Source organism: Strongylocentrotus purpuratus, unplaced genomic scaffold, assembly GCF_000002235.5.
Source record: "Strongylocentrotus purpuratus isolate Spur 01 unplaced genomic scaffold, Spur_5.0 spur5_scaffold_6, whole genome shotgun sequence".
Taxonomy (NCBI): Eukaryota; Metazoa; Echinodermata; class Echinoidea; order Camarodonta; family Strongylocentrotidae; genus Strongylocentrotus; species Strongylocentrotus purpuratus.
Genome location: NW_022145612.1, coordinates 6081201 through 6096182, shown reverse-complemented (window position 1 = coordinate 6096182; position 14982 = coordinate 6081201). Strand labels below are relative to the sequence as shown.

General features: G+C 35.7%; 1 protein-coding gene across 1 annotated transcript in view; it reads left to right on the top strand.

Annotated features, from left to right (window-relative positions):
* The window catches only part of LOC584529 (ras-related protein Rab-27A), a 66617-nt gene that overhangs the window by 28945 nt on the left and 22690 nt on the right, over positions 1-14982 (top strand). The window contains exon 3 of the mRNA XM_030972761.1: positions 9898-9980. Coding sequence (XP_030828621.1) covers positions 9898-9980 — 83 coding nt within the window. The remainder of the gene's footprint in view (positions 1-9897; positions 9981-14982) is intronic.

Here is a 14982-nt window from a genome sequence, read left to right as displayed (position 1 = left end):
CTATCACTTTTAAAACCATAAAACTTTCTTGGTCCAATGTAAACCAGAAACTGTTTGCCACATAAAACTTTGTTGAAGATCGCACTGTTTGCAGTGCTCAAATTGTTATAGTTATGTGTTCTCAGCAATTATATCATAACAATAATTTTTGTGTAAATCCCAACCAGCCTTAAAAATCATAATCTGGATGTATACAGTAACTACTTCTGATAATGTAAGTATTTGTTAAATGAGAGCATTTGAAGACCTATCACCATGTTTCATACGTGTCATGTTTGGAACAAAATAAAGTACAGGCTGATAAATCATTTGTTGAACATGCAGTACTTAAAATTCTAAACTTTTTAAATCATATGGACTAGGGTAGAGTAGACTTATCCCCTTTTGAAATACATGAATTCCAAAGAGTGAAAATATAAAAGATGTTGACCTTTCTGAAGGTGAAAGTATATATGTACCGGTAGTTGTAAAATGAGAGCGTTGATTATAGAGTAATTATCATATTTCATTTCTATAATGTGTAAGATTCGTGGCAGAACTTGAATAGTTATGAGCTGACAGATAATTTGTTTACTAGCACTTAAAATTTCTTTACCTTTGCAATGATACAGAACAAGATAAAGTATGCTGATTCCAACTGAAACATGAAAATACACAACCACACATAGAATGAAGAATATAAAAAGAAGTTAACCTTTCTGAAGATAAAATTCTATTATTCATGGATTCAGTTAGAAATGATCCATCACTATATGTTTGTCTCATACAACAATGATGACTTTGGATTATGCTCGCCCCCTCAACCCCACTCCCAACCCAACCTATCATAGAAAAATGACAAATGAATTAAACATATGGCCTGTGCATAGCCAAAAGAGCATGAATCCAGAGCTGAAGTTTCTGAGCTAACATCCTTCTCGTTCAAAACAGATCATATGTTCTACACTTTTAATTACAGGGATGATGGTTAAAGGAAAATTCGACCTTACTTCCAAACTATTACGGAAGATAGGTGAAAAGGTAGAAAATCGGACTGTTGAACGTCGGAATGAAATCGGGAAAAAGGAAGAAAAATATGAATTTTGAAAGTTGATATCAGCAAACATATAAGAATTTCAAATTGACTCAATTGATAATGTCACTGTGATGCATCGCTGGACAACTTTCCCATTAGTTCCAACACACTGAAATGTAATTTTTCAAAATGTATTACTCAGGAAGGTCTTTTCTTTTTGGAGGATTTGATATAATATGACGTCCATGATATTTTTTGATAATGGAGAAGACACTTTAACAGAAGAAAAACAGATTAATGATATTTTAGTACACTGCAAAAGGAAGAGTTGACTGTGACTACGTCACAATCCACTGACCAAATTGCTAATTTAGATATGCATGATTTAGTGATTTACTAGACAATCTATTTCACAATGACATTGCGTGACCACTGTTCAACGTTTATCGACTTTAATCCATTCAGGTTAGTAATTTATGAAGAAGTAATCCAAGATTAGAAAGCAAACAGTGCATGCTCTCCTAACTTCAGCAGAACTGCAGTCTGTTCATACTACCTAGTCTTAACATATAGCTTTATGAGAACCATATGGCTATACAACAAAGTACTTTTTTTCTAATCTGAAGATGGTATAACAAAACGTCTTAATGGAATGTCATAAACATAACAGATGTGGGAATATTGCAAATATGAAAACTCAATACAAATTCAGGGTCCTCCTTTAACGTTTAAGTCATATCGTATGAAATTGTACAACTGGATGGGACTTATATTATGCATGTCTACTGACTATTGTCCAGCTGACATCTATGAAGCTGATTCTGAAAACCTGTCAACTATGTTGTTCTCATATAGCTACAAAATTCAAATTTCGTTTCTTGAAACAAATGTTTTATCCTTTATTAATACCCCTGTCATTATACATGACGTTTTATTATACAAATTTTGATAAATTTCATCTAGTGTGAACAGTCTAGGAGTCTCCCAAATTCAATAGAAATAAATTGGAAAGTCCACTAGCCATGATTGCAGGTCTGTGGGGTCTGTTGACTCCTCTATAGACTGAATAAATGTCACTGGTCTCCAATCAAAACTCTCTGAGGAGCAACAAATTGACCCCATTATCAAAGGGGGGGGGGGGGGGAGTAAGGGCTTCTGCTTATAAGGATATTTTTTCTTCCCCAAGTTGAAATTAGTGCCCAGTATAATATGTGCTATGCAGGGAGGGATCCAGGATTGTATGGAGGGGCTCAAGTGCCCACATAAATCTCAACATTTTCTGACAAGCAAAAGAAAACAAAATTTAGTCAATGGAAGGTGGGTGGATTGGTTAGCACCCCTCCTTAAATCTGAACCTGGCATAAAAATGTGTTGCCCACTTGATCCATTATTGGAATGACTGAAATCTAGAAATTCATTTTCAATATTAACAAAGATATTTTGACAATACTTTCATTTCAATACTTATGATGGATGTCTATTAGCCTCTAATATCCAAGAGATCATCTACATGGTTTTTGACAATTTTAGGGAATCAATCAGCTACTCTATAACCAGAAATATTTGAGGGTTTTAAACGTTTGTCTATCACCTGCACAGCAGTAGTAAATTTCTCATGTAATTCACAAGTATACCATACCCTGAAAATATCATAATTGATATATTTTCACTGTTTAGTATGTATTATGATGTGTCAAGCTAGCAATATCGGAAATGTCAGAAAATGCAAATTCTTCATATAGGTATCAGATGCAGCATAGAGAGAGTATCCTGATACATAACACCACAGTATCCAAGTGTATTTTCTCATATGTCTATTCTGTGATGGGCTATACTCACATACTATTCCATGCATGTATTTCATGCATTTTTCAGTAGATGTTAAATTTAAAGCTTTATCTTTCTTTCACCCACAAACATACTCAGACAATACATGGGAACAAAATAGCACTCTACCTCTAGACAGCTTAAAAGAGCTCATGAAAGAAATTCATTAAGATAAAAACAGTCTCAGCACAGTTTTACTCTGGCTGAATAGAAAATAATGTGTACTATACTCTCGCTTCTAAAAGAAGGAAATTGTTTTGGACGTGTGCCAAACAAAGAAAATGTATAAAGCGAAGCAGAGAGCAAAGATTTACAAACTGTGTACAACAGTCAAGCAATTCAAGTTGGCTAGTTTTAAATGTCAGCATTCCAGAAAGGATTTATATATATCTTAGGGTTCTGAGGGTGAGACAACACACTTACAGCAGGGCTGTCACAAGCAGATTATATTAAAAGCTTCTTTCAAGTATTTTCCTGCAGACTTTGCTCTTTATTCTATGTGAAGAAGAAAAAAAATTAAAGCTTAACAAACAAATGTACATAAATAAAGGGAATTATTGATTCATTGGTTTCATTTATTTTCTGTTAGTACATGTAAATGAAGAAAGAAAACAAATTATGATGAAAAACAACATCCTCAACATTGAAATAAGGTATGAAAAAAGACGAAAGAGAATTTCAAAATTTATTTGTAAAATACTTAATACACTCGATCATGCAGATTTCTAACAGCTGTTGAAATTTGATATGATCTTCTCTTCCCATCCTTAGAAATTTTCAAATTTTCTCTCTTAAATCTATCAATCTGTATATTTTGCCTAATCAGAAGTAGATGTAAACTCATTTTTCAAAGCCACATTCAAATTTTGTGAAAATAATGATGATAATACAGTCTTGTATATTGTCTGTGTCACTCTTGATGTAATGCCCCCAATCACTCCAATATTATTGCCCCATTTGAACAATGAATGAAAAGTGCATGCAGCGCAGCATGGTGATTTGATAAGCAATGCTAAAGTGATAAATTCGTCCAGTGAATAGTAGGTGAAAAAGTATACCCTGAGTTGATGATTTGTATTTTACTATATAGGAAGAAATTTTGAGGTAGTGAGATGCCATTTGTTGAAGGGGACACAAAACTCTGTCTAAGGACATTAGTTTTGACAAGAATGAGAACTTTGCAAATATGAAGAAGGTTTGAGGCATGACAACGGGTTGGAAAAGGATGGTTAAAGAATGAGATTGAAATAGGGCAGTCAACTGAGTAGAAATGATGCATGCTAGCTATTACCTACATCACACCTACATGTTCATATGTGTCGCTGTTTCTATCAGTCATCTTCATCCATATAAAGGTTCATGTATGCAAATAAGTCCAAAAGGATATGGGAACTTGGGAAGCAAGAAACATGGAATTAATCTCCTGGTGAAATGTTCCTGAAGAATTGAAGAGGTTTAGAACATATTTTTTTTTCTCAGCCAAGAGTATAGGTGGTAGCCTTGACAGGCAGTATGAACTTCCATGGTAGAGTTGTAGTTTAATGGCTGTTATGTGTGCGCCTATCAACCACATATTGCTTGATTTGCTTTGCAAACACATGGTTCAGCACATGCTTTGCAAAGTCTAAAGAATATTGTGAGATATGAAAAATATGACTCCAGACTTTTGACCTTATGATTTCATACAACCATTGGGTTGAGGAGTTTTTCAAAATTCTAGTTTACAGGTTTGAATTCAGCTTGCAGATGCCCCCAAATATCTAGGTGTGCAGGGTACCATGGTACTTGGATACTAGGTTGAAAGGGTTTAGGGAGACAGGTTATAATGGGGTTTGGATAACCAAACTATCGGAATGTCAGTTTGGAGCCAGAAGGACATTAACACATATACTTTAACACAGATGTAACTCCCTCCTGGTTCTATACACACAGGCTGTGGTGACTGACTTCCATGTATTATCAGTGATCTCTGTATAAAAAGAAGTATGTGGTTCAATTGACTAGGGGAATGAGGGGGGGGGGGGGGAGGGGTCGGGGGCTTAAATTTGGATCACCATTTTTTAAGCCCTGCATGAACACCTTTAAAGTTTGTTGAAAGAAGATGAAAGATGGAGAACAGAATAATATCATTAGCATAAGAAACAAAATACTTCTCCCCCTTCAGGCACTTTCATTCTGTCTGCCAGATGATGAATTGTCATGTCTCAGAAACCGTTCAAAAAACAAGAAAATTGGGATGTAGTGCCATGCTTGGCAGCAGCAACATCTCCCAAGAGGGAGAAAAGATTGCAGGCGGAAAAGCATCTAATCGTCCAGTCACTGCAAAGTGAAATGCCTTTCATTGGGATGTTATGAATACTTCTTTACAGCATGTGTGCCCCATTCTTTTGTAACAAATAGAACAGTCTGTTAAAGGGACCGTAACCTTTTAATTAAAAGCTTGTGTTTGTAACTAATGTTGCTCATGATGACCCTAATATTCCATTCACACCACTAAACCGACTCCACAGTGACTTAAAGATGACTGATTCTTGGCCTTTCCGTGAATTGTAATGATTTTGTTCAGTCTCTTGTCAGTCTCCTGGTGGTCACATTGGTGTGACTGGGGTATTAAGTTGGCCTGATGATTGACATGGAAAAGATGACTCAAACACATTCCATCCAAAAGTTGAACAAAACTATGTAAACAAACATTGCTGTTCAATGCACACAACTATGGAATGGAAAACAATTGTTTTGGTTCATTTAAATTTATGTAGCTGAATGAATGTCGGGGAAAGATTCCGTTAAATTTGAAAGGAGAAATTCAAGCAATATTTCATATTCATGATGATTCAATAGAATTGATTTTCCAATGTGAAAGAGGCACAGAGGATCAGAACCACCATTTTCACCAGTTCATCTTCATTTTGTGGAGATATGTGTCATGTCACTTGCAAATGCAAATGTTCTGAACTCTACCATATTGATTGTTCTGTACTCTACCATTATTAATGATAATATTGATACAGGGGATAGACGAAAGCTCTATTAAGCATTGAATCAGATTTGTCTGAATTGAAACGGCTGTGAATGCTCTAAAGCCTTCGTTGTACAAGCTTATCCTCATTAGTTGGGGATTTGTGCCACATGAGGGATGCTAATGTTCTGAACTCTACCAATATTGATACCTATAGAATCCCAGACAGAGCAGTCTTTCTTCAGGCGTGATTCAAAATTCTCTTGTGTGAAAGGGGTGAGAATGATCAAAAGACTAATTTCTCCTGGCCAATCCCCATTCGGTTGAGATATATGCCACTTAAGGGATGCTAATGTTCTGAACTCTATTGTTACCTGTAGAATCCCTGGCAGGAAGATAGATATATATAGAGCAGTCTTTCCTCATGCATTGATTAAACATTTTCTGATGTGAATATGGTATGAATGCTCTGAAGACCAAGTCTACCGGCCAAACCTTATTTGGTGGAGAAATGTGCCACTTGAGGATGCTAATATTCTGAACTCTACCAATATTGATACCTTTAGAATCCCCGGCAGAAACAGACAGACAGTGAGTCGATCAAGCATTGATTCCGTCACCTGCCTTTCATTCTAATTGACAATTCAGCAGCTGACTTGAAATGAAAGCTTTTAATTTGTAACAAGTTGATACAATATATACCCTTTGCCTTCGGGACCGGATAGTTCCTGTGTTATTCTAGGGGTATTAGGAGAATCTTTAGTTGTTATCTGGTTAATAGAATCAGCAGTCAAATTACAAATTGGCAAAGTAGAAATGTATTTGAAACTGTCATTGGTATAGATTTGTGTAGAGCACTCTAGGAATGATTTATTACTGTTACTTTACTAAATTTGTATTTTATACTTGAAGTAAAATGTTTATTTTCATATCAGTAACGTGTTTTTAAATTTACAGAAATAGAGCGTAGAAAGGTGTTAGCTATCATTTCCTAGACATCAGCTTACACTTAAAGTATACTTGTAGAATGTTGTTTGCCCAAGTCTAACTTTTCTGATTTCTGACATTGTCGAAAGCGAGACTGGGTATAAGGTTTCTGCTGCCAGATCCATTGTGTTTGTCATATAAGATGGATAATATTGGGTATTTCTTCCGTCTTCCGATTGTGTAATCTTAAGATGGGTTTTACGCGATATCTCAAAACGGTAATGACTTTGTCTTTGACAGGGAAGTTTGTCTTTGTTGTTAGATCCCCAAGTCTAACTTTCCTCATTTTTGACATTGTCGAAAGCAAGAATGAGTATAAGGTTTCTGCTGCTAGATCCATAGTGTTTGTCATATAAGATGGATAATCTTGGATATTACTTCCATCTTCCCATTTTGTAATCTTAAGATGGGTTTTACCCAATATCTTAAAACTGTAATGACTTTGTCTTTGTTGTTGGATCAAAACCTTTCATTGGAAAGTTTGACTGGACAGAAGTAATAATCCTTTCTCCCTGAATCTATATACACATCATATGAAATAAATCCCAAGTGCATGCATTTAGAGACTATTGATTCGCACATCAGAATGGAGAATTTGTTATACTATTATTGTATTATACCATTAGCAAATTGGAAAAAACAAAAACAGCACCTTTGCATGATTTGATTTTTGGAGTAATCTTTTAACTTTGAATTTCCCTCAAAATTCCACTTGGCTAATCATTTGAATTGTAATAATGTTGAAGAAGAATATAGTGGATGAAGAATATAGTGGATGCATTTTTTTATGTAAGCTTTTAGTTTCTGTAACATCTCTTGTTGATAATTTGAATGAATTTTAAATTGATAAGTTTTTATGAAACGTATTCTTGGATTTGTGTTTTTCCCTCTTCATTTTGCTATTTTGCTATAGGTCACTCTTACTCTAATCAAATAACCTAGAATTCTGTAGCCATTAATTCAAAACAGCTAAAGCTATCTGCAAAGGCCACACAAGGGAAACAGACAAATCACCACTGTAGATAGTTTGTCTCTCTAGACAGGATCTGCAACACATTTGTCCTGCAAGAGGGAGCAACCGTAATTAACGTTGTATAAACCGCCCTCGTGTATTAACCGCACCCCTCTTTTTCGCCCTTAAATTTTTTTTTTTTTTTTTTTTTTTGCCGACTTGGTGCTATGCCTGGCAATGTCTCCCAGCTCAGTTATCGGTGTGTTGACTCACCACTCAGAAACTAGAACAACACTCAGATTTGTCTGCCATCTTGGTTTGAAAGTAATCTTTCTGATAGATTTCAATATGCTGACTTAAAAAACAGTAGAGGACCTAGGATAGAACCTTGTGGTACGCCATGTAATAGAAGAAAAATTGGAGGAATTATTTTTATCAACTACATATTGAAATCTGTCAGAAAGATTACTTTCAAACCAAAATGGCAGACAAATTCGAGTGTTGTTCTAGTTTCCGAGTTTCCGATTTTTTGTTGTTGGTGTACCGTGTATAAACCGCACCCCCTACTTTGAATTTTTTTTGGCGGCAAAAAGGTGCGGTTAATACACCGTTAATTACGGTAGTAAAAGTGACCACTATATGTGCAGATGGTCTTTATAGAGAGGTCACCACTATGGATTGACTGACATGAATATTTCTTTAATTACGTATAAGGTTGACCCGGACTCATTGCTATTCAGATTGTGTGTTTGTGAAGACTCATGACCAGTTTAAAACAGAAAATCATCATTCCTGTAACTCTGTTTGCTATTTCAACTTGAGACTCGTCCGGTGTACCCTTCAAATCCCCCAGAGTAGAAGGGAATAAACATTTCTAAGACATCATGGTGCTCAAGAGCTGTCCACCTACTCTCCGCCGGTCCGCCCCTGTCAGACAGTATGGAGCCTGGCATGAGAGCCTTGTCACACGATCACTACATGGACCAGTTTCAAACAACATTCCAATTCCGTCTAAAGTGTCTGGAAAAATTTGCATGTTTAATTCTCGAGTCACTAAAGAATGAGCATGGTTTGGAAGAAGTCAAGCGGCAGGGGCAGACGTGACTCGTGTGGCAATGTGGATAGAGTGGTGATGTGATGAGGCATGAACTGAATGTTGCTTTCCAAACCAGGTCAGACATAATGTGAACTTGTGTTAGGAGAACCAGAGTTGTGAAGCACGCTGTGATTATGTCGTTTTATTTTGCAGCACCCCCTTTCTTTTTCTTTTTTTGGAGGCAGTTTACTATTTCATGTACAAACAAGGCTTTAGTCTGGGTTTATCTTCTATGGCCTCTCAGTTAAATGTCGGTGCCTTATTAAGCTAAATCATGGCAGGATGATGTCTAGCTTTAACAAGATGGCTATTAACCTTTCATTTCAGCTGAGATAATGAAGACATTCCAATTATCACTAATTGGTTTCTTCTAGAAATCAGCACAAAATCTGGTTTCTGCAGTCATGAATAGAAAACAAGTCTTTGAATTTGTATATGAAACCATGTATTCAATAAATCAATGCTGTTACAAGGACATAAACTGTGTTAAAAGTATATAAGCTAGTACCTATGTAGCTCCGTACAGTCAATATTGAGTATCTGTAATGGATGCTTTTTAAAATATCTTTTTCATATGTTGTTCGATAACAAATCTAATTGTCGGCGCTTTTTTAAGATATAGATATTATCTAATGAAGATGTGAAGATGTTAGTTCATAAACTGTTTGTAATCTTCATCGTCATTCATTTGGAGATCTGCCTTTCTGAAGATGCTACCTATTTTTTTATTTGTGGTAAATATGTGCCAACAGAAGACTACAGAGATTAAATTATGAGTTGTTTTAAGGAAATATTGTAATTGCATTTTGTATATTTCACCTGTTCAGAGCCATAGAAGCATTAACTGTTTGTTAAAGTATATGAGTTAATATCCTTCTGACTACAACCAGATCATTTCATACAATGTAATTTAGTATGATTATTTTGCTTGTGGACATATTGATACTTAAGATGTCTTTTTGCCTTTATCATGAATATATGTATTTTCAATGTCAACATCTATTATTAAAATTTGCAGTATAATATGTTGATGTCTTTTTGTATATATTTCTCTCTAACAGACACACAGACCTAAAGGTGCAGATCCCACAACGAGAGGTCAAAGAGTACATCTACAATTATGGGACACAGCGGGCCAAGAAAGGTAAGTTTAAAGACCCAAGTCAGGGGTAGATCCAGGAGAAGGGGAGGGGTGGGGGAGGGTTTCAAGACCCCCCTTTCTGTTGTTGTTTTTTGCCTGATAAACAATTTGGGGCGTTCATGTATAATCCCATTTTAAGACTTGATACTGCCTTCTTTTTTTATTTGCCTGCCGGCTTAATTGCTGGTCTACCTTTTTCAAATTGAGCCCCCACCATCCATTCTTAACAAAATTCTGGATTTGCCCCTTTGAGTTTGATAGTGAATGCTTCTTATACCTAAATGACTTCTATTCTTGACAACTTTGTATGAAATGTCTTTATTTCTCTTGAACCCATTGCCTACAGGAACCAATAGGGCCCTGTATTACGTCCATGGGAATTCGAGTATTCAGTTCATAACAGGTTAAATGTGTCATTGTGCAGATAAATGAATTATTAGAAAAGATGTTTTACAGTATATACTACATCAAGTATAATCAGTTACTTTTGTTATGAGGTATTTTCCAGAGGTAGCCTTTAAACAGTTATGATGATCAAATGTGTTTATTTGTTTGTTTAGAACATAGTATGTAAAAAGAAGATCTAACATTATGAACCTTGCCATTTTGATGACAAGGTTTGATAAATTAGCTCTTGGGGGCCCCCCTGAGGTATATAAATCATAGGAGACAATTTGATCTTTGTAAAAATAGAATTGACATTTTAAGCCATTAGCACCTTTGTGCAGTGAAAGAAGTTGTATACTTGAAAAAAGAAACATTGAAATTGTATCTCTTGTTTCTGTTTGGCTTCAGACAGATATATCATAAAATGTCAACAGTGATACACTTTTCCCCAAGGCAGAATCAAACTGTGCAATCCTGCAGATGAAGACCTTGTGATTCTACAACCATTGGCCTATTGTTTATTCAGAGTTCTTATCATGGCTCTCAGCAGAAAATTTGCGAAAGTGTGTGGGAAATTTTAGCATTCAAAATATTGATAGGAAAGGTTGTGTGCATTTAAGGTTTTCTTATTTTCTCAAAGGAGAACAAAACTTAACACGCCTTACAGTGGAATCAGTTGATATACAAAATAGGATTAGAATAATTGAGCCAAGTTCATATCATGTTTACCCACTCTGAATTTGATAATGCAAACTTATTTTATGGGTGCTTCTCTACATTCAATATCAATCCAAATCTTCAGTGTTCACTTTGTCTTTAAACAGCTGCCTGGCTCAATTGAGATAAACAGTATTCCCCCACATACTGCAGTAACAAGTTCATTTTCAATGTCAGGTGGTGGCAAAATGCCTAGAGAGTATCATTATACTGTCTGTTGAGAGCCAGAAGGCATTAACACAGACTTTGAAATAGAGTGAAACCCCCATATAGCTCTAAATAGAGAACGTTCAAAATTGTATTTGCATTTGATAGCGTAATTAGACATTAGAGATAACGTGAATTATGATTGTAATCTGTTATTTTTGAAATCATTAGCAGTTAATCATTTTTAGTCATTGCCTCATATATGAGATCTCATCTGCATTAAAATGAAATAGAAATGATTTAGAACATGATTGCATTATCAGTAATCAATGGCCTTTGTTTGAGTATTGGCAATCAGAAAAAGTACCTTTTTGTGAGTGATGTGCGTAAGATGTGGAACAGCCCTCATTTTCTCTGGCAAGTGCTATAACTTGCTCTACTTTCAACAACAGATTCAGTTTGTTGTCTTTCGTCAGGAGAAGTGTCTCTCCATCCTTTTAAGTATTCCAATTTCTTTGTTTGCTTGTAAAAGTATAGGTTACATTTGGTTTATATTGGTTTTAAGGTGAGTAGGGAGATGTGATTAGAGGGATGAAGAAGAGAGAAACATCATTGAAAAAGAAAAGAGAAATAATTAGAAAAAAAAGAAGATGAATTTTAAATGAAGAGCAACATTTTATAAAGATGAAAGAAAGGTGACTTAAAAAGTGATTAACTGAATTAGAAAGGAGAGATAAAAATTAACTTAAAAGGGGAAAGAAATGTATTGCATAGAAGAACTGAACAAATGACTTGAAAACAAATATGAGAAAGAAAAATAATTGAAAATTAAGCTGAAAAGTAAGACCTTTTTGTTGCTACACACTACAGCCTGTCAATCATCTTAAAAATATTGCAAAGTCTTCAATATATCAGACAATTTCCATAGACCTATAGATTACCTTATAAAATTTGCAAACATTGCATTTACATATGGTACATAACTGAACTAAATTTCTATCGGTGTTACAATGGGATATTGAAATTGCCCGTAAGATGATTTCTTGGAAGGTTAATTGTTTACAGCAACACTTGATAATTTCTCCATTGTTTTTCTTTATCCTGGCACTTTAAAAACATCACAAAAAAGACAAGTGTTGTCTTCATGCTTTAAAGCTAAGGCGCACGATCACAAGAGGGGTTGAGATGTAGAGAAGATAAAATGAAACGCGAGAATTAAATTGGAGTCGGCTATTGAAGGAATATTCAACAAAGGGTAGAAGGATATCAAATGAAAGGTTATTATAGAGATGACTGGAAGTCCATGAATACATACATGTAATTTCAAATTGTCATTATTGCAATTCCCTTCATTACCTTGAAAACATCACCTTGAAAATACAGTATACTGGTGCTCTCTAGATGCAACTATATTAATTGTCTGTTTAGAACTAGAAGGGCGTTAATCAACATATCATATCACAGAGTTAACATCAAAAAGATTTTAAAAATCTAAAGAGTCCATTTTTTAGGAAAAAAGAATATGTTGACAGATCTTTATTTTATCCCTGGACCATGTAAATTTGCCTCTTGGCTTGTTAGCATTAGGGAGCATTAGGGAGCATTAGGGAGGGAGGGAGGGAAGGAGAGAGACTATATAATATGCACTTGGTTAAGATTATATATCATCTGAGAATCAGAAGGGCCTTAGCTTTGTCTGTTTAGAGCCAGGAGGTCATAAACTATTTTACTTCTACACAGGGTAAATGCCCTTCTTGATCTCAATTGATCATATTATCCCAATGGTTTCTCTTTTTGCAAAAGAAATAAATCTCAACAAACACAAATCCCAGAGTGCAACCCACACAATCTCTCCTCCTCCTGATACAAGAAAGGAATTCAAAAGATAGCATGGGAAACCTAAGAAGAACAGGATTGGCAAGACACAATCTGTGCCTAAATGTCATGAACCATTCATAAAGTAGAAAAGCCAACAAGGAATGATTTCAGATTACCGGTTCATGCCCAATGAATCCATGCATCATTGTTTAAATCCTAGCCGTATACAGGGAGAGCATCCATAGCAGTATTATGATAGGCAGTCTTGACATTTGCTGCTGGATCACAAATGGCAAAATATGAAATTGAAAATATATTCTTACAGCTGTTCAAATTTGATTGTAAAGCCTTGTTCACACTTGATGCAGTAAACCACCTAAGGAAGAATTGATGCAGCCCCCCCCCCCCCCCCCGCCTCCTCCTCCAAAAAAAAAAAAAGATTGTTGAAAGACAAGGGGCAATATTGTGTGGTAAAGAAGCATTTATTTGGGCAGAATTTCTAAATTAGCCTGTTAAGTACTCACTGAACTGCATACATGTGATTACTACTTTATTTCATTGTAATAACTAGATGAAACACAGAACAAGCAAGAGAAAATTTATTCAAAGAAAGGTTTGGAAATATCAATTTTGATAAAAATACACAGACATTCACTTCCCAACCTCAGTATCAGTTATGTGAAGCGTTATTGAAAAGAATTTGTGCGCTTCTAGCGTCTATCTTTTGCTGGATGTTATTGTTTTGAGTTTTTATAGATTTTTGCAGGGGTGGGAAGAACGCGCAGAGATAATGGTCCAAATTATGTATCTTGTGAACATGCTTGGAGCTAAATGTTCACTATGATTGATGCCAAATTTTAGGCGAGAGCTGAGAAATTGTCTTGATGTCGCCAGATAATGAATCTATTTTCACCATGACAACTATACTTATTTGGGCTGTCTCTCCCCCTCTCCGTCTCTCTCTCTCTCTCTCTCTCCCTCTCTTTCTCTCTCTTTCTCTCTCTTTCTCTCTTTCTCTCTCTTTCTCTCTCTTTCTTTATTTCTTCGTTCCTCCTCTTCTCTTCTCCTCTTTACCCATATCATACTTTATATTCCAATTTATCTGTCTATCTTTCTCTGTTGTACCCCTATTTTTCCCTACCCCTCTCCCTGTTACTCTCCTGCTCTCTCTCTCTCTTTCTCTCTCTTTCTCTCTCTTTCTTTATTTCTTCGTTCCTTCTCTTCTCTTCTCCTCTTTACCCATATCATACTATATATTCCAATTTATCTGTCTCTCTTTCTCTTTCTCTCTCTTTCTTTATTTCTTTGTTCCTTCTCTTCTCTTCTCCTCTTTACCCATATCATACTATATATTCCAATTTATCTGTCTCTCTTTCTCTTTCTCTCTCTTTCTTTATTTCTTCGTTCCTTCTCTTCTCTTCTCCTCTTTACCCATATCATACTATATATTCCAATTTATCTGTCTCTCTTTCTCTTTCTCTCTCTTTCTTTATTTCTTCCTTCCTCCTCTTCTCTTCTCCTCTTTACCCATATCATACTTTATATCCCAATTTATCTGTCTATCTTTCTCTGTTGTACCCCTATTTTTCCCTACCCCTCTCCCTGTTACTCTCCTGCTCTCTCTCTCTCTCTCTCTCTCTCTCTCTCTCTCTCCCCCCTCTCTCTCTCTCTCTCTCCCTCTCTCTCCCTGTCACTCTCTCTCTCTCTCTCTCTCTCTCTCTCTCTCTCCTCTCTCTCTTCCTTCCTTCCTCTTCCTCTCTGTGTCACCCATATACTTATATCCCCATTTCTCCATCTCTCTTTCTCTCCTGTACTCCTTTTCTCTTTCTTCCTCTTCTTGCTCCAAATAAACTGAGACAGAGCTCGAGGCATCTGTCATCTCCTCTTACCCCTATCTTAGAAGGAGGCTTCTTTTTCTTATATGTAATTTCTACCT